Raw genomic sequence first — 26,466 nt, forward strand, 5'->3', positions numbered from 1 at the left:
CCATTCCCTGTAATAAGTAGTTACTACATAAAATAGCTGCCCAGAATGTATGCGTGTCTGTGTGTCTGTAGGTGCTGATCCGTACCGTTCCGAAAGCCTCCTGAAGGCTTCGGAAACCGTGGAAGGACTACCTGGTGCAGCAAATAAGAACCGAGAAGAGGAGGGGCCAGGAGAAGGCCGGTCAGCGCGAGAATACGCCTCGGCGCATGCGCACCTCCAGACCGGAACCGTCCATGTGCCAGATGGGGGAGGCGGAGAGAAAACCGCTTATAGATTTTGAAGTTCTACCTTCAAGAGAGAGTCTAGGCTGTGAGGAGCTTTGTGAAAAATATCTCCATGTTGCTCTCCCAAACTCCACATCAGGGTCCTCAGATAGACACCTAAAACAAGAGGTGCTTCTCGTTTCTCCCCCCTCCGCTGGGGCAGTGGTGGTCTGATCCAGGCCACAGACTTTCGCTCGTTTGCAGCGGGTTGGAGAGCGAAGGATTGAGCCAATTGCGGACCAAACGTCTTGGCAAGGAAGGGGGTGAGGGCGCAGCCCTTTGAGTTCCGCCTCGTCTCTAGGCGCTGGTGGGAAGGGGGACGTAGGAAACCCTGCCCTGTAAGCCAGCAGACCCGACGCCGCGCTGCACAGTGCCGAGCGGGCGGCCGGAAAACCGCCCGCCGGGACCCGGGGACGGGAAGCAGCCAGGAAGCCGTGCGGGAGGGCGCGCGCGCGCCCCTTTTTCAGCAGTGTGGCGGGGTCGCACGCACGCCCGCCTCGGCGGCTGGGCGCGGTTTGCGACAGTGGGGGGAGCGGTGGCGGTGGCGGTGCCGGCAGCTTTGCGGCAGGCTCAGGCCGGGCGTGCTTGACGGCGGTGTGGCGGAGGCCCCGCCCGAGGCGGCAAGAACCTGGAGGGAGGCGGAGGAATATGTCCGAGAGGGAAGTGTCGGCTGCGCCGGCGGGAACAGACATGCCCACGACCAAGAAGCAGAAGTTGAGCAGCGACGAGAACAGCAACCCGGACCTCTCTGGAGACGAGAATGTGAGTGCAGCCCCGCCCGTCCCGAGACCGAGGAGTAGAAGTTTCAGGTTCTTTGGTAACTGCGGACCGGGCGCGCGGGCGGCCGTGGGGGAGGGAAAGGTGTCACCCGGTGCTCGGGAGAACGCAGGCGTCCGGGGAAATCCAGTTTGTCTGGGGCATTCGAGCTGGAGCTGCGGCTGAGAGCAAGCAGAAAGTTGGTGAGGAGCGGATTAAAGGTCCCAAGGGTCAGATCATCCCTGCGTGGGAGAGGGAGTTTGTGCCTTTGGGGGACTTGACGTCGATTGCGAATCTGAGATTGTACTGGTTTAAAAGGCATGCTCGAGGTAAGAGATTGTTTTTGCAGGAAAGTTGGTAGGAGGGGGTCCTCCTAAGGATTCGAGGGGTTGTGTCACTGTAAAGCACTACCGAACCTTCCGGATCGAAAATATAGATCTCTGGCATGGGTTTACGTGACCATACGGCCATGTATGCCCTTTTCCATGGAAATGGGGCATTCCTTAGTGTTGACTTTGAAAGTTTTTGCTTAATATAAAGGGATTGTAAGGTTTCAGGCTACCGTGGTAAAGTCAGTGTTTGAGCCAAGTGTGAGGATTAACAGAAGTCATAGTGCTTAGAGAAAGGCTGTCCGGTAAAAAAATAATATGCAAGCGCTGTAAAAAGTACTACACACGTGTTCTGATAGTATAATAGGGTAGTGTAGGGGCCTTGGTCTTTCGTATAATAATTACTCAAAATTTAATGAAAATTTCAAATGTATTTATTTTTATAAAGATTTATTTATTATATATAAGTACACTGTAACTGTCTTCAGACGACACACCAAAAAAGTGCATCAGATCTCATTACAGATGGTTGTGAGCCACCATGTGGCTGCTGGGATTTGAACTCATGACCTCTTAACTGCTGAGCCATCTCTCCAGCCCCAAATTTATTTTTAATGAGGAAATTTGTCAGAGAAAAAAAAATTAAATGAAAGCTCATTTTATTTTTTCCGGACTTTTAAGGTACATTTTTGTGATGGTTTCTAAAGCTATATATAGCCAAATGATTGAATGATTGAGTTCACTTTTGCTTTGGTCTCTTCTAAAAGGGACTGAGCATTTTGGTATGTGTGTCTTTGACACATTGAGTCCTTTGGGTTCCTCTCCAAGGAAAAGTTTTTTGTTTGTTTAAGTCAGAATCTCCCTATGCAGCACAGGCGTTCCTCACACCTGTTACCTTCTTACTTTAACCGTCTCAGTACCTGGAATACACCACCGTGTCCTGCAAATTGAAGACCAGAGGCATAACAGCTCATTTGTAAAGCACATGCCTGACATATAGGAGGCACCAGGTTCTGTCTTCATCAAAAGATCTACTTCCCCATGTTGGTTTTTGTTTGTTTGTTTGTTTGTTTCGTTTTTTGAGGCAGGGTCTCACTTTGTATTCAGAGATCAGCATGCCCCTGCCACTAAGTGTTGTATCAAAGATTCGAGGCCAAAGGACTGGTTCCCCATTTAGATGGAGTCATATACGAATTTTTTAACACAGTAAGTTGTGGTTCAGCCTTGTTCTGATGGAACCATTGGTAGAAGTGATAGGCTGATTTTTCACGGCCTGCAACAGTTCTAAAACAAGATGGGATTTTTAACTGGAAAATCCAGAATTGGGACTTTTTGCATATAACAACAATTGACAGGTAAGGAGAAACAGATGAATGTGATTTTTCCTTTTAAATTAGGATCTTGATTATTCCCCTGCTGGCCTTTGCCTCCCAATTGCTGGGGAAACATGCCTGACTGAAAATGATTTCAGGCCAATTTAAACACGGAATAATTTAAATTTCCATTAGAGGCTAATTGTACATTTACATCAAATTTCAGTTCAATCACTTGTAAGTCACCTGCTTTGTGTCAAGTACTTCATTCCTAGGTGTTTTGTTGTTTGGTTTGTTTTTGAGTCTTGCTGGCTGGCTTCAAACTCATGGCTATTCTTCTGCCTCAACATTCCAAGTACTGGGATTATAGGAGTGAGACACTATGCCTAGCTTTATTTATTTATTTATTTATTTATTTATTTTTTGGTGTTATGTTCTAGAATATTGTGTTTTCTTAAGACATTTTATTTTGGACCAATGTGACATTTGAAAAACCTTAAGAACTAATGTTTTAAAATGAATTGGTGGTTTTTAAATACCTTTTGACACTTCTATTTGTTAATAACCTTTTGTAATACAAAACCAACTTTAGGAAGCAGTAACTTGACCACAAAAGCAGTGCAGATTTCATGGGCTTCGCTGTAACAGCTGTTAGACACACTCTGACAGAATGAATCCTCTACTGCTACTGCCCCAGGGGAAAAGATGGAAGTGCTCCAAAGACTGAAGATGAGAAGTTAGACTACTTCTCAGTATTTCCTGCAGCTCTATCTGTGTGGGCAGCTTATAATGCACAGACTTCATATGTGTGCACAAAGTTCAAGTTCATTTCCTGCATGTGCGTACAGTGTGGACCAAGGAGACTTCTTTAAAATTCTAAGTGGTTTATGTTATAAATAAGCAGACTTTGCATAACAGACGCTATTCAGAACTACATCGACATCTCCCCAGATGGCCACGCGCTCCTGCTTCAACCTGGGTAGCAGCCAGATCGGTTATGATGATGTGTAGGCCAGTCAGATTTATTCAGTTATGTGTTGGTGAAATATTGAATCCTAGCAGCTCTTTACCAGCAAGAGAACAGTTTTCCCCACATTTCCTTGTCCACTAGTGGCATTTTCCACAGACTGTGTACGAGTGAACGAGGCATTGTATTAGTGTTGCTGGTGTAGACCCGTGTCTTATTTAAAGCCCGGATTGCTTGTGTCCATTCTCTGCACTGTAAGTTGTCCACGGGTGTTCTAATGCATAACTGGAGTTTACTCCTGACGCTTCCCAACTGCGGCCAGGAATGCAAGTCCCATTTTTTTTAACACTTTTTTTTTTTAAAGATTTATTTATTTTATGTGTAAGTACACTGTAGCTGTTTTCAGACACACCAGAAGAGGGCATGAGATCTCACTGCAGATGGTTGTGAGCCACCATGTGGTTGCTGGGAATTGAACTCAGGACCTCAGGAAGAGCAGTCAGAGGTCCCTAACTGCTGAGCCATCTCTCCAGCCCTTATGAACACTTAATTCAGCCATCTTTTAATAGTGAAGTTCCTGGCTTTTAAATACCATGTGCATCTGTTTAATTAAGTCCCTTATTTACTGCTCATAGGACGATGCTGTCAGTATCGAAAGTGGTACCAACACAGAACGCCCGGACACACCCACGAATACACCAAATGCACCAGGGAGGAAAAGCTGGGGAAAGGGAAAATGGAAGTCGAAGAAATGCAAGTACTCTTTCAAATGTGTGAACAGCCTCAAGGTATGTACAGGAAGCTGTGGGCCGCAGGCTTCTCAGGGACTCACGGGCTCTCTGAGGTCTAAAGTATTTTAAAGCCACTGTGTTTAAAGGGTTTCTCTTTGTAAAAACTGAGTATTATAGTCTGTCACATTTAGTCAACTGATCTTTGTTTATCTTTGTCCTTTATTTAAATGGATTAATAGTGAGTATTGCAGGCTCCTGTTGGTTTATTTGTAGATCCAAATAAAGGACTTTAAGAAATGTTAGACATTCTAAATTTGGCTTACAGTTGTCTTTTAACAGAACATTGTGACATTTTTATAAAACTTCTGTGTTTTGGGTTCATCCACATGGCTCAGTGGGTAAGGGTGTTTGCTGCCAAGTCTGACAACCTAAGTTTAATCCTTGGAACCCAGATGGTAGATCAAGAGAATTGATTCCTGGAGTCATTCTCTGATGACCATGTGTCTGGTAAGCAGGCCTTCACACACACACACACACACACACACACACACACACACACACACACAATATATATATATATGGGGGGTGATTTTAAAATCTATTTGTACTTTTGGACATTAGTATTTTGCCGGTATGTATGTCTGTGAGGGGTTCCTGCAGGAGTGATTGGGAAGCAAACTGTACAAAGAGAATGAACACTTGGTACAGACTGACTTGATTATCTTGGACCAGACTAGTCTAATTAGATCAGGGAGTCAAACACCAGTTGGTTTTATTGTAGGCATGTTCAAACAGAATTTGGAAAAGGGTCTCCAGGTAACAGTAATTCCAGGAATACAGTAGCAGTTAGGGTATGACTACATAGAAACTATTTCACAAAGTATATGTGACCAGGAGGGTGGATTCTGTAAAAGACCTAGAATCTAATGTGGTCTCTGACAGATGGTGTAGATGTCAGCAGGCCATAAAGTATATGTGACTTTGGCTACGGACAGGTAATTGTTTAGAGGGGAAAGAGTGTATGATCATTTTAGGGAATTGGGTCCCTACTGAGAGCAGGATAGCAAAAAGGTCACAAGGTCTTTAACAACCCCCACTCTCAGCTTTCTGGATGGAATTTGGGTATTTGATTTTATCTCCTGCTTTGGAGAGGAACATTCCTGGTTCTCTTGGTGGTTATCTGAGTTCTGTGTCCTGGTTACTGTGCCCTCTGTAGTGTGGTTGCTGGGAATTGAACATAGGTTCTCTGGAAGAGCAGTATCTGCTCTTAACCACTGAGCCTTCTCTCCAGCCCCAGATCAATGTGTTTTCTGGTTGGTTTTGTTGTATCCTTGTGGTTTGTTTTGGTTTCTTTGTTTTTGTTTTTCTGAGATAGGCCTTTAACTCACAGAGATCCCCGTCTCTGCCTCCTGAGTGCTGGGATTGAAAGATATGTTTCACTGGTGCCCAGCAATACATATTTTCTTCTTAAGTTATGGTCTCTCTATACCTCTCTAACCTAGGCTTGCCTCAAACAGTCACGGCTCGGTCTTCCGAGTGTGCAAGTGCTGTGTCCAGTTTGATAACGTAAAGATGCGAGATTTAGAGGGAAACCAGGAGTTGGAGTTAATTATTGTATTCTTAGCAGCGTCGTTATTAATTGATAAAAACAGACCACTATCAGTAAGGACTGGTGGACTTTACATAGCTTATATATCCATTTACTGTTTTCTAAATTTTGTGGGCGTTTTTTCCTTGGTGTGTGTGTGTGTGTGTGTGTGTGTGTGTGTGTGTGTGTGTGTGTGTGTGTGTATTCTCTCCTACAGATGTAAATTTAACTTTATGAGGAAAAACCTTGAGTGGGAATTAATAATCTATAATATGCAAATAGCTTAAAGAGTTACCCTCCCCCCAAATCTTCTCCCTAAGCAGGCAGTGAAGTGAAGACACATCAAAAGATGAAGTAGGGCCATCCAGATGACTCAGTGGGTAAAAGCAATACCACATAAGCCTGTGCTCCTGACATCACCTTCATTAAAAACCAACTTCATAAATTGTCCTCTAACCTTTTCCTTCCCCAACACCCACATGCACAGTAATAATGAATTTTTATAAAAAGCCATGAATAAATAGATGAGATGTTCACCACCCTTAGCAACCAGGGATGTGAATCAAATGGCACAGATTCTGTCTCCCATCTCAGAGTAGTTGCTGGTTTTTAAATGTAGTGAAAGTGAAAACAGCTGTAAATTCTGGGGACAGAGGCTACCTGTACACTCTGGGTGGGGATGTAAAATAGTACAGCCATACTGGAAGCCAGGGACTCTTAGAAATTACAAGTACAGCTACCATATGATCTTGCCACACCGGGTCTACACATCTTAGAGGAACCTCTTTCCACATTTGTGGTAACTGTTCACAGTAACCAAGGCTGGTCAGCTTGGGTGCCCATCAGCAGCTGAGTGGACAAATGTAGGTAGAGTTATTTGATTCAGCCCTGTAGGATGAGCCTTAGGAGGGAGTTGACATCGGAAGGGAGCTAATGACAGTAGAGGGTGATACTTAAATTCAGTTAAAAGTTCTTCCTATGGGGGGGGAATTGTCTTAGAAGTCCATGGTTCTACTACAAACATATGTAGATTGTCCTGAAGTTGTTTGTATTTTAATGTTAATCCCACTTCTCGGAGAAGGGCTGGCTAGTCACTGAACCTTCCCATTTTAATTAGTAAAATAAAGGAAAGCCAGTGACTGCACTGGCCCAGGGAGGTGGAGAGGTGGGAGGAGGTCTGAGGACAGAGGGTGAAGGTCGAAGGTCATGGAACCTGGAGATTCCCAAGGACCAACTGGACCCAGGTGGGATTGATTGGCATTAAAAAGCTGTGAATGAACTTTAAGGATTTTATAGGTCTAATATCTCATGTAGAAGGGCAATTTGTATTTTTGTCTATTTGATGCAATCTTGCTTTGTAGAGGGTTTGTTGATTGAGTTGAATATATAAACCTGTATTAAAAGCTATCTGGCTATAGGGTTATATTTATGTGGGATTTTGGGGTAGAGAAACACCCCAGGACGGAGGCGGAGAACAGGTGGTAGAAAACCACCAGAGAAAGGAGTTGCATGGATAAGTTGGGCCTTGGTGGTGGCTCGAACCTGGTGCCAGAGGTGCGCGACTCCATATCAGGGTCCGGCCTGAGGAGTGAGACCTCAGGGCCAATAAAGAGATAAATCATTATTTATTTTTTAATATTTACTGCAACAAACATGTAGAAAGTACCCTAAAAAGAAACTGAAAACCTTTTCTCAATATAATTTTAGGTAAACTCTCAGCACATTAAGAAGCGAAGTGTCCATTATATTATGTTGGTGTTTACATTAACCTACTGGTTTTACATTCTGTCTCTAGGAGATGTTTTTATTGATTTATGTAATTTTGTGTTTGGGAGTGTCTTCCATAAATGTATGTGCATGAGGTAGTGGGGGGCTGGGTTCCCCAGGACTGTTCCAGGCTGTATTGACCCTCCCCTTCCCCCTACAAACACAGGATGCCAGAGCTGGTGTAGGGTTCACTGCAAAGCTACTGAGTCAACTCTGGGTGATGTTTTTAAGTGCCTTTTAAATAATTCTAAAGCAGAAGCCCTGGATTTTCAAGAGATAAGAAAATAAAAGCTAGAAGAAGTTAAAAGTGGAGACAAATACTTTAAAGTGAACTCAGAAGTCAGTGTTAAATACCAGAAGACTACAATAAAGCCCTAAGTCTGAACTGCAACTTAGAAAACTAAGGTGAACAACCCTGTGGTGTGCCACCCTGTGGTGTGTGTGTCTACCACATAGTCTAAGCTCTGTGTGTAAGAACTAAAAACAAACATCCCACAGAGTGCCCTCCCCTGGTGTATCTGACAGCATAGTTCTGACTCTCCACTGTTCAAATAGTCTTGAGGGGGTGATACTTGCCTATGATAATCCAGGTCCAAGGTTATTTAAAAACTCAAGATAAATTTGTTTGAATAGGACTGATTAATAAAAGCAGTGGCGGGGTGATTTAAGCCTAATACAGTCCAAAACCATTTGTTAGTCTATTATGTGAGAGAAATAACCATGTCCTCTGGGCTCAAGAACTTAAGATATAGCTACCAAAAGTTCTCAATTTATCAAGATTTAGAAAATGAAGGCTTGGTTTAAAAAAACAGGCAGACCAGAGTGTTTTGAAAATACATCTTCCTACCTTGAAATGTGAGTTTTTGTTAGAAAAAATCATATATTTTAAGATCTGGAAGCTTGTGTAATGTTACAATTTTAATGTCAGAAGTCAGTGTGTGTATGATATATATCTTAGTCAGTGTTCTATTGAAGAGACACCATGACCATGGCACCTCTTGTAAAAGAAAGCATTTATTTCGGACTTGCTTAGACTTTCTAGAAGTTTAGCTATTACCCTGGCTGGACGCAAGGTGGCTTGCAGGTACACTGCTAGATCAGGAGGAAGAGAACCTCCTCAAGCCCACACTTCCTAAGCATTCAGATGAGTCTGGGGCCATTTTTAGTCAATCAACCACAGTATGTAAGAGAGTGAGAGAGCTGAATTTGGAGGAGAGAAAGAAGGTTAAGTAGAAGTTAATTTGCTAATGGTTTTGTTTTTAAAAGTATGTTAAGGTTTTCTTATTTCATGGTGGTTTTACAGGAAGATCACAACCAGCCGCTGTTTGGAGTCCAGTTTAACTGGCACAGTAAAGAAGGAGACCCTCTGGTGTTTGCGACTGTGGGGAGCAACAGAGTGAGTGTGTGTCTGTGCACCGTGTGCATGAGGCGCTCACAGACACCATGAGAGCATCAGACCCCCTGGAATTACAGAGGATTGTTAGCCATGTGGATGTTGGGAGCAGAACCCGCTGGAACAATAAATATTTTAACCACTAACCTCTCTCCAGTCCCAGAAGTCTGTCATCTAAAAAAAGCTAGAATTAATTGTAATATACCAAGTATATTTAAGTAATAGTTTAAAAATATTAATTGTACATATTTACAGGGTATCAGTGATGTTTCAGTGTGTGTATACTTTATGTGAGGTTCTTTAATTAGTCATTGTTTCACGTTACCAAAGATGTTTTGTTACAAATATTAAAAGAGGACAAATCCTTATTACTTTTACTCACTTTGAAAAAGTTGTGATTACACAGATGAAAGGTATATTTAAATGTTTGGAAATAGAAATTATTACTAGGCTATTAAATATGGTTTACTATTACATAAAACGTACAGGATTTATAAGGCTTTGATAAGTATGCAGAGCTTTAAAGCAGTTTCTGTAATGTTAAGCTATAATTGCAACTAGAGTGAGAGGTAAAGAGAACGCTTTTCTGAGGCAACATGCATATTGTTTCTCCAGGTGACCTTATATGAATGCCACTCACAAGGGGAGATTCGGTTATTGCAGTCCTACGTAGATGCTGATGTATCCTTTTCTGAGTTTTTATCTTTGGTTTGCAACATTTATTTTGATAAGTACACCAAAACCTTAAAAAATTAATTCTCTAAAGTCACTGTCCCATCCTTCTTCAGGTAGGAGTGTTGTCCCCTGGGCTCCGCATCTGCCTCAGTTTGAATCTGTTAGGAGGATGGGTTGTGGGCGGGTGCGGGTGAGAGGAAGTGACGTGATTGGCAGAGACTAGCTGAAACCTCTGCTTGTTTGACCTGCTTGGAGCTTTACAGTTTTAGTACAGTTTCTGTGCTTCATTGGAAGTCCTTCTAAGGAATTTGATCAGCAGAGGTGAGGTGAAAAAATACGTGTGTGTAGTTAAGGAAATAACATATTCAAAAGTGAGTTATAAAGAAAAGGAAGGTCTTAAAAGCTAACAGATTAGCTCATGGAGATTTAAAAGCTGAGCGACTGTTGGAAGAAATATGACAGTGAGGCAAGGCGGCTTCAGTCTTCGGGTGACATGGGGGAGTGGACGCTCCCGTGACAGCAAGCCTGCGGGCGGGCGTACACCAAGTTTTGTAATAAATGTTATTGGAGACGGTCTTGGTACAGCAGTGGAGTGGAGCCGTTCCCCAGGCAGCTGGAGAGAAGTGTGGTGGGTGAGCTCAGTCGGCGTGGGTTTCAGCCTCAAAGTGCCGCTGTGAGTGTGTTTTTAAGAATGGGGCCTTGCTGAGTGGTCCTAGCTGGCCTTTCATTTAAGAGCACCCTTCTGCTGCTGCTTTTTGAGTCCAGGGACCCCTGGCTATGAGTATTTTCATATAAGGGAAGTGAGACTTACATATCCAAACCTTTACCAGTTGTTTGCAAGGTTACATTTATTGTGAACATTAGCTCTATTCTTTTTTTCAAAGTAGATTATGTTTCTTAACTGGCATTTCTCAGGCGGACGAAAACTTTTATACCTGTGCATGGACCTATGACAGCAACACCAGCCACCCTCTGCTAGCAGTTGCTGGATCTAGAGGCATAATAAGAATAATTAACCCTATAACAATGCAGTGTATAAAGGTGTGTCTTCTGTCCAATTGTAGATCATGCTACCTCGTGAAATGTCTCTAAGATGAACGTTGTCACTAACTTACGTACCTAATTTGATTTGTACCTTGCTTATGGTCTTTTTATTACTTTTACTTAGGTGTGTGGGGCGAGTGTTTCCTTCCCTCCTCCTACTGTGGGTCTTGAGGGTCCAGTGCGGCTTTCAGCATGGCCTGCACCTTACATGCTGAGCATCGAGTCAGCCCCCTTGCTTTATTTAGATTAGTCCTCTGGGGTCCCTGTAACAGAACGGTCGATAGTCACGCCTTTTTTGTTCAGTTTTTTAACTTTTCCTTCCCTTGCTTTGTGAGTCTTTAACTTTAAGAGCTTTTCCAAGGGACTGGGACTGGGAATTGTGGGCTCCGGGGCTCCCTGTAAGGAACACAAGGAAGCCAAGGACAAAAACGTTAACTGGACGCAGGTTGTAGGCATTGCTGATTTTAACCCTGGGTCACTGCCATCGTTTTTCTTTCTGTAAGTTTGATGGGTGATTTTCATATGTAGCCAAGGTTGAGTGAGAACTACTTGAAGGGAAAAGTTTTGTTTGGGGGACAGGGCAGCAGAGTTGGACACTGACTTCAGCCTTGCGTGTGCTAGGCTATTTATTGGACACTAGTTTGTGTCCCCACCCTTATGTTTCCTTTAAGGTTTATAAAAAAAATATTGGCTTTTGAGATTAAACAAAATGTTTTAAATTTATTATAGCACTATGTTGGCCATGGAAATGCTATTAATGAGCTGAAATTCCACCCACGAGACCCAAACCTTCTCCTGTCAGTGAGTAAAGGTAAGCTCACAAGAAACAAATGGCCCCTTAGTTCAGTTTGTTTTGGAATAATTGTTTGAAAGTGACTGGTTGTGTTCGGAGGATAAATAATTAAAATTAAAAGAAAAAAATGGCTTTACTAGGGGAAAGAAAGCCTTTATTAACATCTCATAGACCAAGACTTCAAAAATAGGCCTCTGCCTGTTAATGTCAGACATTGTGGGGCTGTGTCATCCTCGACTCTTCCTGTATGTGATAGTAGAACCTTATCCTCACACAAGTAAGGATATTACTGATAATGCTTTGTCAGTAGTGCGTGGATGCCAAGGTTAGGACTTCCAAAGGTTTGTAGTGGCTCAGTTCCCTCCAGGCTCCTCAGTAATGTTAACGGAATGTCGCATGTTACATAAGAGGCTGATGAGGTGGCACAGTAGATGAAGCCTGGCCATCCTCGGAGCCCACGTGCAGGTGAAGGAGAGAGCTACCTCCAGAGCTGACCTCCACATGCATGCCATGCACCCCAGGGCGAGTCCCTTCCCCAAAATATTAAAGGGAGAGCACTGAATAAAGAGCCAGTTTGTTTGTAAGAGATTTTGTTTTTGAATCCTATAAATTTCCTTTAGATAAGCCCTGCCTGATTTTTGTCAGTTTCTTATTCTGTATACCAGAGTAGCCACAAAGCCACAGAGAACTTGATCCTCCCGTCTTGGTGCGGAGGTTCCAGGTGTGAGCCACTACACCTGCTCCAACTTCCCTGGAACAAAGCATGGCGTTGCTCCTTGTTCCTGCACTGCTCTTAAAAGTTTACCTTGACTTAGACGAACTTTTCAGCTCCTTTTTGTTGTTGTTTTGTTTTAAAATGTATCAATGTTTTGCCTACATGGATATCTGCACTAATGCGGACCTGGTGCTCAGGAAGGCCAGAAGAGTTAGGTCCCTTGGAATTGGAGTTCCAGTTGGGAAGGTCAGCCAGTGTTCTTAACTCCTGAGCAACTTCTCCAGTTCCTGCTGTTTTTAACTGCTTCTGGGCTTTCTAAAATTCATTAGCTTGTTTTTTTTTTTTTCTACACTGTTATTTACCTCATCTCTTTATATTTCTACTTTTAAGTATGTACTTTGAGAATGATTTTCTTTATGAGTACACTGTCACTGTCTTCAGACACACCAGAGAAGGACATCAGATCCCATTGCAGATGGTTGTGAGTCACCACATGAGAACTGAACTAAGGACCATTGGAAGAGCAGTCAGTGCTCTTAATCACTGAGCCATCTCTTAAGCCCAATAATTTTCTTTATTATTTCTAATTATGGGTAGCTGTATAGGTATATGTGGGTATGTGCATGTGAGGGCAGATGCCGACAGAGGCTGGAGACATTCGACACTCTGGAGCTGGATTTAGAAACTTTTGTGAGCCACTTGTTACAGAAGCTGGGAACTGAACCTCGCTCTCCTGGTAAAGCAGCAGCTGTTCTTTCTTGCTGAGCCATCTCTTCTCTCTCTAGATTGGCCTTGAAGTCAAGGCTGCTCTCCTGCTCAGTGTCGAACACCGGCTCCCATCCCCTGGTCTCTTAGGGCTAGAATTATAGGTGTGAGGATTTTGCCTTTTTATCTCAGTGCTGAAGCTTGAAACTCAGGCCTTGGGTGTGCTAGGTGAGTGCTCTGAGCAGCATCCTCAATGTTTGCTGCAGTTTTCGTTCATTTCTGAGGCAGTCTCAGTGTGTGGCTTGAGACTTACTGAACATTAATAATCTACATGTAACTTAAGTTATATACCATGGGCAATAGTCTTAGTTTCATTGTACATAATAAAATTTTTATGGCTTTTACATATTAAGGGCGTACTAAATGTTTGCAGTAGGTGGGTGATAAAAGTCTGTCTTTCTGTGTTTACATTAGATCATGCTTTACGATTATGGAATATCCAAACAGACACTCTTGTGGCAATCTTCGGAGGTGTGGAAGGGCACAGAGATGAAGTTCTGAGTGCTGTAAGTTGAATCTGGGGTAATGGTCTTTGGTTTACGTGGTGACTGTCTTCCAGTGAACTTTTCATAGGCAAACATCTGCTTCATGCAGCCTGGCAGGCAGCCACTTTTTCAGTTCAACATAAAGATGTTGAACTAAACATGAAGGGGTGGAGCAAGTGTGCTCTGAAGTCCAATGTGACTCGGGTAAGCGGGAGGACATGGCAGTCATCCTCTCTGGATCTGGTGGTGGCGACATGCCGCTGGTCTAGGTCTAGACCCAACTTTTTTCTTTTTAATTCAAAAATCACCAATTGAGATTTCTGTGTTCTTGTTATTAAAGAACAAGCTTACCTAACTATATCTATAAGAAGTTGTTTGTTTGAAATAGAAATAAGTGATTTACATTGAGGAAGTCTTCTGATGTGCTTACTCTTGCATTTTACAGTGCCTCTTCTGCGTAGCATGCAAGACCAACAGTTTATGGTTTAAAAAAAAAACATTGTTCTTTGGAAACAAGGTCTCACTATACTGCCACTGGCCTGGAACTTGCTGTGTAGAGCAGATTGGCATCTGACTCACAGACAACCTGCCTCTGCTTCCTGAGCAGTGGGGACAAAGCCTGGGCCACTCCTTCTGCCCTTTCCTTCCTTCTCTCTCTTTCTTACACTTGTTTATTGTGTGTGCCTGTGTGAATGTGTGGATATACACTTGCCACAGTGCTCCCCCATGCTGCGATCGCAGGACAACTTGCTGGAGTTGGCTTTTCTGTTTCTGCCAGGTGTAAAACCAAACTCTGACTTGGTAACAGGCCTCTAGCAGGGGAGCTATCTCACTGTCCCAATTACATTAGAGAAAAGCTTTTGCTGTCTTTTTGCTGATACATTTTAATCAGGATCTGTCAGCTAGGACATGGTTAAGTTTTTAACTGCAGCCTTTGCAGGGTAACTCACTTGATTTTTTTTTTTTTTATGTTTATTACATAAATGAGTGCACTGTAGCTGTCTTTTAACTATTTAAAGATGAATCACTTTGAACCATATATGGAGGTGCCAAAACACTGAATTAGTTCAAGCTTATCTGCATTTGAGAATCATGACTACCTGATGCTACCATATCAGCTTCAGTATTTCTAGAAGACTTGGTATCATTCTACACCAGACTTTGTATGGAGTCAAGCAAGAGATGCCTGACTTAAGAGGGCTGGAACAATGGCTTAGCAGTTAAGAGCACTGACTGCTCTTCCAGCGGAACTGGGCTCAGCACTCCAGTTACAGAGCATTTTGTGTCCTCTTCTGTCCTCCATGGGCTCTGCACAAATGTGTGGTACACAGACACGCATGCAAAACACCAATAAACATAAATGATTTTTTAAGAATTTTTTTAAGCAAACACAGAGCCATTTTTTTGTTTGTTTTTGTTGATGGTGAAGTTATTACAAATAGTAACAAGTAGATTTATGAAATCAGTAAACACCAAAGCTAATGTTTTTGGTAAAATGGCTTCAGGTTTGTGTTGCTGCAGAATATCTAGGTGGGTATTAGATGTCCTCCTGGATAGAACTATCTGCTTTGTTTCTTTTTCCCTTTTGAGACAGGATCTCTTCATAGCACTGTTGCCCTGGAACTCACTCTGTAGGCCAGGCATGCCTCAAACTCACAGAGATCCAATTGCCTCTGCCTCCTGAGTGCTGGGCTGAAAGGCGTGCACCACCATACCTGGGCTTACCGATACTTGAAATGTCAGCAGGAGACACTCCATCCCTTCTGTCTAAATAGCATATCTGTACTGAATCCACCTGTGAGGTGATACTATAGTTAGTATTTGTTGTGCATTAGAAATGAGTAAACATTATGAAGTTATAAATCCCACATATATACTTGTAATACCGTGGGATGCTGATGTTAGAAGATTCTGAGTTCAAGGCCAGTTGAAAGAGAAAAACTAAAATTACTTTTTTTTTTTTCTTTTTTAGCCTTTCACTCATTTGAAAAGTGAGCCCTAAAAGCAATATAGGTTTGAAATGTTTTGAAATAAATTACATGGGGCAGGGAGCACTGATGGGACGGCCTCCCAGGTGGAGGCCTTGCTGCCCAAGCTGGGGCCTTATGTGCAGTCCCTGGTGGAGGGGGAGTGACTCCGGCCAGTTGTCCTCTACTGTCTGCATGTGCCGAGGCTCCTGTGTGCCACCTTCCCCCAACACATGCAACACACACTCTTGTTTAATTTGTTGCCGTATTTAAGTGTTTTAATGTGATATTTACTGTATCTTGCTTGTATTCACCCCCATCACTCCTCCCAGAGCTTTCTACACTTCCCTCCCTCCCTTTCTCCCTCTGCAGTGCAGTTTGGGTTGGCTGACAACTCCCGGGCGGGGCCTGCTCTGAAGGGAGGTGAACACACCAGGTGTCACAGCACTCAAGAACTGACTCCCTCTCTCAGAAGCAGTCTCCATTAGGAAAGGGACTTCATGTCCTCCTCCACTTCTCCGTGCTGGGATTAGTTCAGTACATTTAGTAAATGTAAGATTAAGTGGCACAAGAAAAAGTACAAGTTTAACAGTGGGAGGACTCGTGTCTGTTATAAATTGGAGTTGGACAAGAAAAGTAGTATAACTGTGTCAGAATGATTGTTTTCAACATTTGATGACCTTTAAAATTAAGGAAGATATTTAATATAGTTGTATAGATAAATGTAAGTTCAAGTAACTTGCTTAACATTTTTGCACTCTAGTAATGACAAATTAAAATTTGGGTGGAATATACTAGAATCTGACTTAGGATGTACCGAGGCGGTGCCCAGAATGTGGTCGATTCTGGACTGAAATGTGCTTGTGGCGCTGGGGACCTAGAAAGCGGTGTCTGAGGCTGAGATCATTTATGTGCACTTTTCTGCTTTACTCCTAGGATTACGATCTTTTGGGTGAGAAGATAATGTCCTGTGGCATGGACCACTCTCTGAAACTGTGGAGGATTAACTCAGAGAGGATGATGGGTGCCATTAAAGACTCTTATGACTACAACCCAAACAAGACCAACAGGTGACTGTTGTGTTGATAGGTGTGCTGTGACGTAATGCTGCTGCTGCTTTAGAAGCCCTAAAATATCCTAGCACCTCGGTATCACGAAGCTTCAGAGCTTTCAAATGGAAACCCTTATTTAAAATTTTCAGTCTGAATTGTTTTCATCTAGTTTATTGGCACATTTTAGTAACTTTGATGTGTGTGTGTGCATGTTCTTAACTCGTTATGTTGGAAGTATAAAAGTTTTAAATCACCTGAACCTACTGTGGGATAGAGAAGGGAAAAGACATAATAGTAAATTCTAATAATCTTCATTTGTTAATTAGTTATATATGAGTACACGGTAGCTGTCTTCAGACACACCAGAAGAGGGCATCACATCCCATTACAGCTGGCTGTGAGCCACCATGTTGTTGCTAGGATTTGAACTCAAGACCTCTGGAAGAGCAGTCAGTGCTCTTAACCACTGAGCCATCTCTCCAGCTCATAATAGTAAATTCTTTTCAATATAGTAAACCGTAATCGAAAACTGATTTCTAGCTATAGAATAGTTATAAATACAATCCTGCTAGACATAGTGGTAAACAACTTTAGTCCTCGTACTGAGGAGGCAGAGGCAAGGGCATTTCTGTCATTTGGAAAATTGGATGCCACCCTGGTCTACAGAGCAAGTTTCAGGCAGTTTAGGGCTACCTACATAGTGAGACCCCTAGATACGTAGGTAGGTATTGATAAGTTGATATAGTCTTGTAAACGATGCTTCCTTCATTATATAGAGAAAATTCAGATTGTGGAGTATTGGTCATTATACCACAGTGAAGAGTCTGTATTACTGAGATGCTTCACGTGTTTCTCTTGAAGTGCTGTAGACCTTAGTGTAACTGCCTTCTTAGTACTGGTTGTCAGGCACTTTTACTATAAATGTGTTCATGTGCTATACTTTCACCATAAGCATTATGTTTAAATATGCTAACTTTGCATTTTTATTTCAGCAAAGAGTTTATTTTCATGTTTCCAAATAAGATTACTAATAGGTTGTTTTTACTTTTGCTTTAGTAAGCTTTTACTTTACAAAGTTTTACCTTTTCTTTACAAAGCTTTAGTAAGCATTGGAGTACATTTATCATACTTTACTGACTTTTAAGAATTGGTACAACTTTTAGTTTCAACCTTTCAACATCAGGTGCAATGGTAAATTTATGTTTTAAAACAGTTGTTAGATCTCTGAAATATACATTAAATTTCACAGAGTTGCCCTGATCTTTTTGAAAGGGCTTTAACTAGTAATATATGCATTTGACCAGAAAGCAACTGAAATTGTAGCAGTTAGGAATTTATGTCGGCACGGCTTGGGGGGATGGGTAAGAGCACTTGCTATAAAGGCAGGAAAACCGGAGTTCAAATCCCCGGCACCCATGTAAGGCCTGGCGTGGTCTTGACTTACCTATAAGCCAGGGTTGGGGAAGGAGCTTGCTAGCTGGGCAGTCTAAGACCCACTGGCTTCAGGTCCAGTGGACGACCTTGCTTCACATTCATGGATGCACATGCACACACAGGTTTTTGGTGGTGTTTTGTTTTTGTATTGATAGCATCAGACCATCCTAGCAGGAGATCCTAGACTTGGAATTGCAGAGTTTGAGATGATAAGCTTAACCTGGGTTTATATGTGAGGGAAAAGGAAACATGATTGCCTAGGGTTATTATCATTCAATCTCAGATCGATAATTAACATAAGATGAGTCACGGTGGAGTGTGGCTCCAGTTAAACATTTGTCCAGCAAGGGTGATGTGGTTGTAGCCCCTTAACCAAGAAAGGAAGGCATCATGGAATCACTTGAAACTGGAATTTTCCACCTCCAGAATCTCTTGTTTATTTTCTCACAAATACATTTTAGCAGAAATGGAGGTCAGAAGACAGCTTTGTGTAGTCACTTGTCGTCTTCCTCCTTTTCATGGGTTCCTGACACTGAGCTCCGGTCAGGCCTGTGTGGCAGGTGCTCACAGCATCTCACCTACCCCAAGTTAATGCTGAGTTTAAACAGGAGAGGAAAGGAAGACATTGGAAAACTGACAGTGAGAGAATGAAAGTGAACAGCTTGGCAGGGTCAGCTTCATGTCTGTGCTGTGGAGCTGTAAAACTGAACTGGAAGGTGAAGGTAGGCAGAGCGCCTGCCTGATTGGTGTGAAGCCCGAGTTTGGTCCTGACTGCACACTGCAGTTTATAAATATAAATCCCAAACTGAAAAAGAAGGTATGATCCTACTATACTTTTTTCTTTTAACTTTTACATTTTCGTTCTTCCTTCAGGCCATTTATTTCCCAGAAAATCCACTTTCCTGACTTTTCTACCAGAGACATACATAGGAATTATGTTGATTGTGTGCGATGGTTGGGCGATTTGATACTTTCCAAGGTACGGAACACTAGAGTTAAGCTGTACTTGGTGTGTGTGTGTGTGTGCTCTGCAGGAAACAATTACTTATGAAAGTTATTAAAATCAATAAACTTTTAAAGTCTTATATTTTGGTGGATTTGCAGACATATTTAAAGAAAAAAGGTTGCTAGATATTCTTTACACTCTAGTGAAAAAAAGAATCAAGTTTAGAAGGTTCAACTGTCTGGGAACCAGTGATGTTGAAAATAAAGTTAAATCCTTATTTGCAAGATCAGGTGGGTGGGGTTGATGCTTACCAGCTACAGTTGCTCTGCCTTGTTGGTGGATCTGTCTCCATGGATTCCACATGTTCTAATTCAATCTGAGTGGTCAGAAGTATTTGAACAAAAGAATTACATCTGTACTGAACATGTACAATGAACTTCTCTTGTCATGGGCTAAACAGTGCAACTACAATATACACACGTGTTGCATTGAGTTTCATGAATGTGGTTATAACTGAAAGCATGTAGGAGGATGTGCACATACGACGTTACTTCAGGAAACCTTCGGTGTCTGCAGCCAGTTCTTACGTCTTTCTTTCCCTCCCCAAGTGCTCATCTAGAGGGGTGATTGGTGATGTGAACTGAACATGTAGGCTTGTCAGAGTAGGAGAGAGTCCTGCCTGGTTTCTTGATGTGAATGTCAAGGGGTCTTATATTTTCTTAGGCAGAACCTAGTTTGAGGGGCTTTTTTCCCCTTTTCGTTTCCTTTCGGGCTTAAACTTGCTGTTGTTGGTTTTATTTTCTCCTCTTTAAACTTTTCGTTTTGAGATAAACTACAGGAAGTTTTGAAGGTAGTTCAGAGAGGTCCCATGTTACATCACCAACTTTCAGTAGGTGTGCTGCTGTTATTGTTGTTGTAGATTTCTGCATTTTATGTGTATGTGTGTTTTCCCACATGGATGTCTGGTGTCCTCAGAGGCCAGAAGAGGGCATTCAGTCACCTGGAACTGGAGTTACAAGTCAGTAGCTACACTGTTGCACTCTTAAATCCTAAGCAATGAACCTTGTCATGTTGTGTGTTTAGGGCCTTGTTTTGTCAATGACACATGAATTTTGTCATTTTGGGAAATGTTACATACAGTTGGGGACCTTCAGACTGTATTTTACTCCGTAGGATTCCCTGGAGATCCAATCCAGTGTCTCTGTATCGTTGGTACCGTTGAGTGTTACCATTATTTTTAGTTGTATAAGCGATGGATGGATTGATTCACATTCACTGCTAGCAATGCTGTTGAACATCCTTTTCACGTGGTTATTTGCTATCTGTATTAGGGTTCTCTAGAGGAACAGAGCTTACAGAATGAGAGAGAACATGTGTACATGTGTATATGTCATATATTCATATATATGGGACTTATTAGGATGGCTTCAGGCTGTGGTCTAGTTAGCCAACAATGGCTGCCATTGAATGAAAGGTTCAAGAATCCAGTAGTTGTTTAGTACACAGGCTAAAGGATGCCAGTGAGGGAGTGGACTTGGTACCAAGAGCGAGCAAGCAGAGTGCGTCTTTCTTTGTCTTTATGTGGGTGCCTGAAGAAGGTATCACCAGGTTAAACATGGCTCTTCCACCCCAGAGATTCAATCAAGTCTTTCTACTTCAGCTGATTAGACAGAGAAAAAAATCTCTCACAGGGTTGCCCAGCCATATGGGTTTTAGTTAATTCCAGATAGTCAGGTTGATATTAAGTATCCTTTCTGGAGATATTTCTTTGAATCTTTAGCTGGTTTTCTAGTGGATTAAGTTTTTTGTTTGTTTTTATTGTTGAATTCTGAATGTTCTTTATATATTCTAAATATGCATCTGTCAGAAACATGCAAATATTTCTCTCAGCCAGTGGCTCTTTTCATGTCTTTATTAAGGGATCCCATTACAGATGGTTGTGAGCCACCATGTTGTAGCTGGGATTCGAACTCAGAACCTCTGGAAGAGCAGTCAGTGCTCTTAACCACTGAGCCATCTCTCCATCCCAGCTTTTTCCCCCCTAATTAGACGTGTGTGTGTGTGTGTTGTTGTTGTTGTTACAGTGCAAGTGGAACATAGAGGGCAGTTTTGGGGAATCAGTTCTCACACCATGTGGGTCTCAAAGACAGAACTTGGATCTTAACAGGCTTGGTGGCAAGTACCTCTTGCCAGTGCCAGGAAATGTAGTTTTATTAACTATAATTTGATTTTTTTGAAGAAAATCTTTCTATGAATTTCCCAACAAGCTCCACATTATAAGGATTCATTCTTTCCTTTCTCTCTCCTTCCTTCCTTCCTTCCTTCCTTCCTTCCTTCCTTTCTCTCTTTCTTCCTTTCCCTCTTTCCTTTCCTTGAATTACTACTGCTTTCTGCATCCTCAAGGCCTAGGGTTAAAGAAATTTGTGGGGTACTCCAGGCAGACCTCAGACTCAGCAATCCTCTTGGCTTAACCTCCTGAGAGTTGGGGCTGAGGTATGAGTCACCATACCCAGCTCATTTTTATACTTTTCCCTGACCTGCTTTGGTTAGGGTATTGAACGACTAAGACTGAATCTAAGCAAGTGCTCTGCCACTGAGCTACATCCTAATCTTGTATGTGGGCCATATCTTTTTTAACTTTTTCTGTCAGTTTATATTTTATATTGCTAACTACCCAAAAAGCTGTACATTAAGTTTATTTTATCCTATCTCTTAAGTCTGCCCTTGTACTTCCTACAGGTTATTTGAATTTTTATTTTGTTTATTTTGTTTTGGGCTATTGTTTTTCCTTCACCTTCTCTTCCTCTTCCTTCTCTTTCTCTTATACTTCTTTTTTGTTGAGACAGGGTGTCTCACCATCTACCCAAGCCAGCCTTAAACTTGCTCTAGTCCAGGCTAACTTCAGATTTGTTCTCATTCTCCCAAGTACAGACACTACGTAACGCTTTTTAGAATCTCTTTATTTCTGTCTAGCTTGTTTGTCTTATTTTTATGAATGTGTGTTTGTGTGTGTGTGTGTGCGCGCGTGCGTGCACTCGCGCACGTATGTGTGCATACAGTGCTTGTGTGCCACTGTACTGTGTGGAAGTCAGAGATGCCTTCAGGGTATTGCACTCAGCTTGTGCATTAGGACTTACCTGTAGCGCTGTCTTGTTGGCCCATGTGTAGCACTGTCACGTGTATTTCTTTGTGTAGCAGCTTTAGGACTTGCTTTGCTGTAGATGTCATATTTTGCATATGTAACTTTTCAGGTTGGCATATTTTGGCATATTGGTAATCAAAGGAAGTGCAGGACCCTGTCATTGCTTTGTCCCCAGTTTACAGTCTGATCCACTTATATTTGAGTCACATTGGCTAATATTTCTGCAGTGAAATATGAACATCACACTTACTGCTTTTTGTTTTTCCCTTCCTAATTTCAGGGTGCCATCCTAAGCCTTTTTTGTCTCAGAAACTTCCTGCAGCTATTCATTATAGGTCTACTAGTGACGGATTTCTTCATTTTTATCTTTATCTAGAGGAATATGCATATTTCTTGCTTTATAATGCCACCCCTTCCCTAATACTTGAAAAATATTTGCTCTTTCTCTGGCCTGCATGGCTTCTAATATAGAATATTCTGTCATTAACCTCCCACCCTTTTTTTTTCCTGTGTAACTTTTTCTGTTCTAACTGCTTTCAAAGTTTTCCCATTAGTTTTCAGATTGAATAGTACTCTGTTTTAGTTTGAGGTTTGAGTGTGATTTGGCTAGATGGGACTTTCTTTGATTTAACTTATTTATAGTTCATTGGTCTGGAATCTGTAGTAGAATTATATATTAGGGAAATATTTTGTCTCATACTTTGAACTATAACACTAATGATTTCGTTTTCTTCTCCCATTTTGAGACACTGCGTCTCATTATTATTGGCATATTAGATATTTTTGACACACATGCAGTGCAGGGCTTATTCATACTCTAGCACTGAGTTTTGTCACAGATTTTGTGGGTTGGCCCCTGAGATGACTGTCTTCCTCCTCCATCTGTTTCTTTTTTGTTGAATAATATTCTATTTGGATTGTCTTGATTGTTGCTTCTCTTTTCTTGTTGAGCCTGTCAATTACGTTTTCATTGTGTTTACTGCATTAGTTACTTGGTGGTGGGACACAATGCGTGGCAAAGGCAATTTAAGAGTTTATTTTGACTCCAGTTTGATGGACAGTCTCATGACATGGAAGTCCTGGCAAAAGGAATGCAAGGCAGCTGGTTGTCTGCACCCTTGTTAAGAAACAAAGCAGTGAATTCTGCTGCCTATTCACTCTGCTTTTGATTCAGTCCTGGATCCCAGCCCCCACACACTGGGAGGGTCTTCTTACATCAGTCACTAATCTACAAAACCTCGAAGACACCTTAGAGTTTGGTTTCCATAATGATTCTTAAGTCCATGAAGTAAGCTGGTAGTCAAGATTAGGTACCACAGTTATATTTTTACTAGGGCCTGAACATTTCAGTATTATTTGACTCTGGAAACTTCCTTTTTGTCATCCACCCAGTCATTTGGGGTTTTTGTTTGTTTGTCATTTGATGGATATCAACCCCAGGGCCTCAACGCCTGGTAGACAATTAAGTCTTCCACTAAGCTAGCCCTTGGTTCTTGGGGATCCTCTCTTGTTAGCAGGCTTTCTTACCTATTTAGTTGTGGAAGGGAGCAGTTCAGGACTGCCTTGCAAGTTGCCGGGTAAAAGGTAGTAATTCAGTCTTTCCACTGGGCCTCAGCTGATAACACCTTAACAGAGGTGAGGGCGATTCCTTACCACTTCTTACCTAGTGGCCTCTACTGGCCTTGGGTCATTGCTAGTCCTCTAGTACTAGCCAGGCCAAGGAGTCAGCACAATACTACAGAGGGTGAAGAGAGTCCAGATGTACTTGTTAGGACCTGAGGAGTGGTTTCTCAAAGCAGGTTAAACTGTGTAAATGCATAGACCTCTGTAGGCTGCCACCTGTGACTGAATGGCATCCCTGAAAAACTCTAGGATGCAGGTTTGTTATTCTAGGTACTTCTGGGATTGGCCAGACATGGAGGAGAGGTTGTTGATGAAATGTTTAGCAGCATTTCTGGCTTCTGTTGACTAAAGGCCAGATACAGTGCCAAAAATTTGGTAGTGTGGACAACTGGTAAGACAGTGATTGGAATAATTACTACAGGGAGATTGTTTAAAGTTAAAGAATGTTACAGGTTAAGGAATGTGTAATCTCATGATCTGTTCTGAGAAACATGACTGGTTCTTCTGGGTTGTTAACTATGGCCATTCAGGTTGCTTTTCCTCGGGTGTAAACTTGACTTGCTAAACAGTCTTAGAAAGCAGGTTCTCTGGGCTGTTCTAAAATGGTAACGTTTTCACTTTTTGAAATTCAGTTCTAATTATGTGTCTCTCATTTCTCTTTTAGTCTTGTGAAAATGCCATTGTATGCTGGAAACCTGGCAAAATGGAAGATGATATAGATAAAATTAAACCTAGTGAGTCTAATGTGACTATTCTTGGGCGATTTGATTACAGCCAGTGTGACATTTGGTACATGAGGTTTTCTATGGATTTCTGGCAAAAGGTAGCACATAATTTTACATTTGGAATTGTCTTCTGAAACGCTAATTCTAGTCTTTCCTGCCCTGTCTTCCTCCTCATCCTCTCATGTTGATTCTACTGATGCTGTGAATTGCTTTGGCTACCTACCTGGGCATTACACATTATCTGCAGTGTTACAAAAGGAAGGGGCAGTTAGGTGTCAGCAATGTTGCTTTTCCTAATACCTGTCCCTACGATACAGTGTTAGGTGTTTATCCTACACAGCTTTACCTAGAGAAAATCAGCATGGAAGGTATATCTAAAAATATATATACCTGTCTGCTTCTGCAATTTTGTCAGATGACTGAGCATTCTCTGACAGCTTTGTCAGAGCATCTCACTACCTGTAACTCTGAGGTAGAAGAAAAGCATCACTCTCGTAGGAAAACTGATATCATCCATGAAATGTCTTAGAGCCTTACAGTTTCAAGATTCCTGGGAAATATAATTATTTTTACTCTTCCTTATAAATCAGTAACAGATGCAAGATTTAGTCAGATGGGCCATCAAAGCTGGAGCTTAGGCCTCTCTAAGCAAGGAAGCTTACCTAGGATTACTGGAATGCCTTAGAGCCCGGTGCCCTGTTAATTTTATGTTTTCAATTCTGTTCACACAGATGCTTGCTTTGGGCAATCAGGTTGGCAAACTGTATGTTTGGGATTTAGAAGTAGAAGATCCTCATAAAGCCAAGTAAGTATAGAAATTGCTAAAATGTTCTAAATAGTAGCCTTATATCATCCTTAAATCATAGTTTTTGTGGTGTTAGGGGTCAAACTCAGGGCCTTACTAGTACCTGCTGGGCAAGGCAAGTGCATTACTACTGAGTTGTGTTATAGGGCAATTTCAATTTTTTCTTAATATTTCAGTTAACTTATTTATATGGTGGTAACAAGATAAATATACCAAATATGCTGAAATTTGAGGAAGAATTCTTAATGAAGATAGGCTGGTTTAAACTACACCTTTTCTCCTTTACTCGTTAAGGTAAATGCCATTCTGTGTGCTGTTTAACTCTTGTCATGTGTCCCCTAGGTGCACAACTCTGACCCATCATAAATGTGGCGCTGCTATTCGACAAACCAGTTTTAGCAGAGATAGTAGCATCCTCATCGCCGTCTGTGATGATGCCAGCATTTGGCGTTGGGATCGACTTCGATGAACTATTTTTTTCCTAGTAAAAGTTAGAATATGTTGTCTGTGTAAAGTAGAATTAATGTATCTTGCTAGCAAGGGGACATAGAGCATTTAGACTTGTTTTCAGCTTTCCATCAGGCTGAGCTGAATGTAGTGATGTTTACATTGTTTACATTCTTTGTACTGTCTTCCTGCTCAGACTTTACTGCTTTTAATAAAAATTTATTTTTGTAAAGCTGTGTTATTTTTATTGTGATGGAAACAAACTGGAAGAAATAAAGTTATACCATATCTTTTTGTAATGTTTACTTTAATTGGAGAAAGCTATTTACTATGAAGTCTTAAGTGTAAAGTGTATACCCAAACTAAACTTAAATTGTGGCTCTGCCATCATGTAGCCTTGGATATTGTCTTAGTTACTGTTCTTGGTCATGTGCTGTGAAGAGACATTATGACCAAGGCAACTCTTACAAAAGAGCAACATCAAAGCCCACTCCCAGTGACACATGTCCTCCAACAAGGCCATACTTCAAACCCTTTCAAATTGTGCCATTCTGTTAAAGCATTCAAATATATGAACCTATGGGGGCCATTCTTATTCAAACCATTATAGGTAAGTAATTTTGTATAATTGTACTTTTAATTTTCAGATGCAAAACAGCCAGCCTATTTAAAGTCACCTTTCTAGCACCTGAGGAAGAAGGACCATAAGTTTGAGTACAGCAGAGATACATCACAAGATCT

The 26,466-nt window shown here is 41.7% G+C and overlaps 1 protein-coding gene across 2 annotated transcripts; it reads left to right on the forward strand.

Moving 5' to 3' along the window:
• Positions 1-530: 530 nt before the first annotated feature.
• On the forward strand, positions 531-26,011 carry EED (embryonic ectoderm development). 2 transcript variants are annotated; one of them, XM_080911640.1, is made up of 12 exons: positions 531-1,025; positions 4,264-4,416; positions 9,018-9,110; positions 9,723-9,788; positions 10,698-10,823; positions 11,556-11,637; positions 13,514-13,605; positions 16,488-16,621; positions 18,911-19,016; positions 24,413-24,571; positions 25,205-25,278; positions 25,621-26,011. In XM_080911640.1, exons 1-12 carry the CDS (start codon positions 912-914, stop codon positions 25,745-25,747), a joined length of 1,326 nt encoding a protein of 441 aa, XP_080767766.1. In that variant the 5' UTR covers positions 531-911; the 3' UTR covers positions 25,748-26,011. The 2 variants fall into 2 exon arrangements, with proteins under 2 accessions (XP_080767766.1, XP_080767767.1); XM_080911641.1 differs by having other exon boundaries at positions 24,413-24,482; positions 25,621-25,760.
• The last annotated feature ends 455 nt before the right edge of the window (positions 26,012-26,466 follow it).

Source organism: Micromys minutus, assembly GCF_963924665.1.
Source record: "Micromys minutus genome assembly, chromosome: 2".
In the NCBI taxonomy this organism is placed as follows: domain Eukaryota; kingdom Metazoa; phylum Chordata; class Mammalia; order Rodentia; family Muridae; genus Micromys; species Micromys minutus.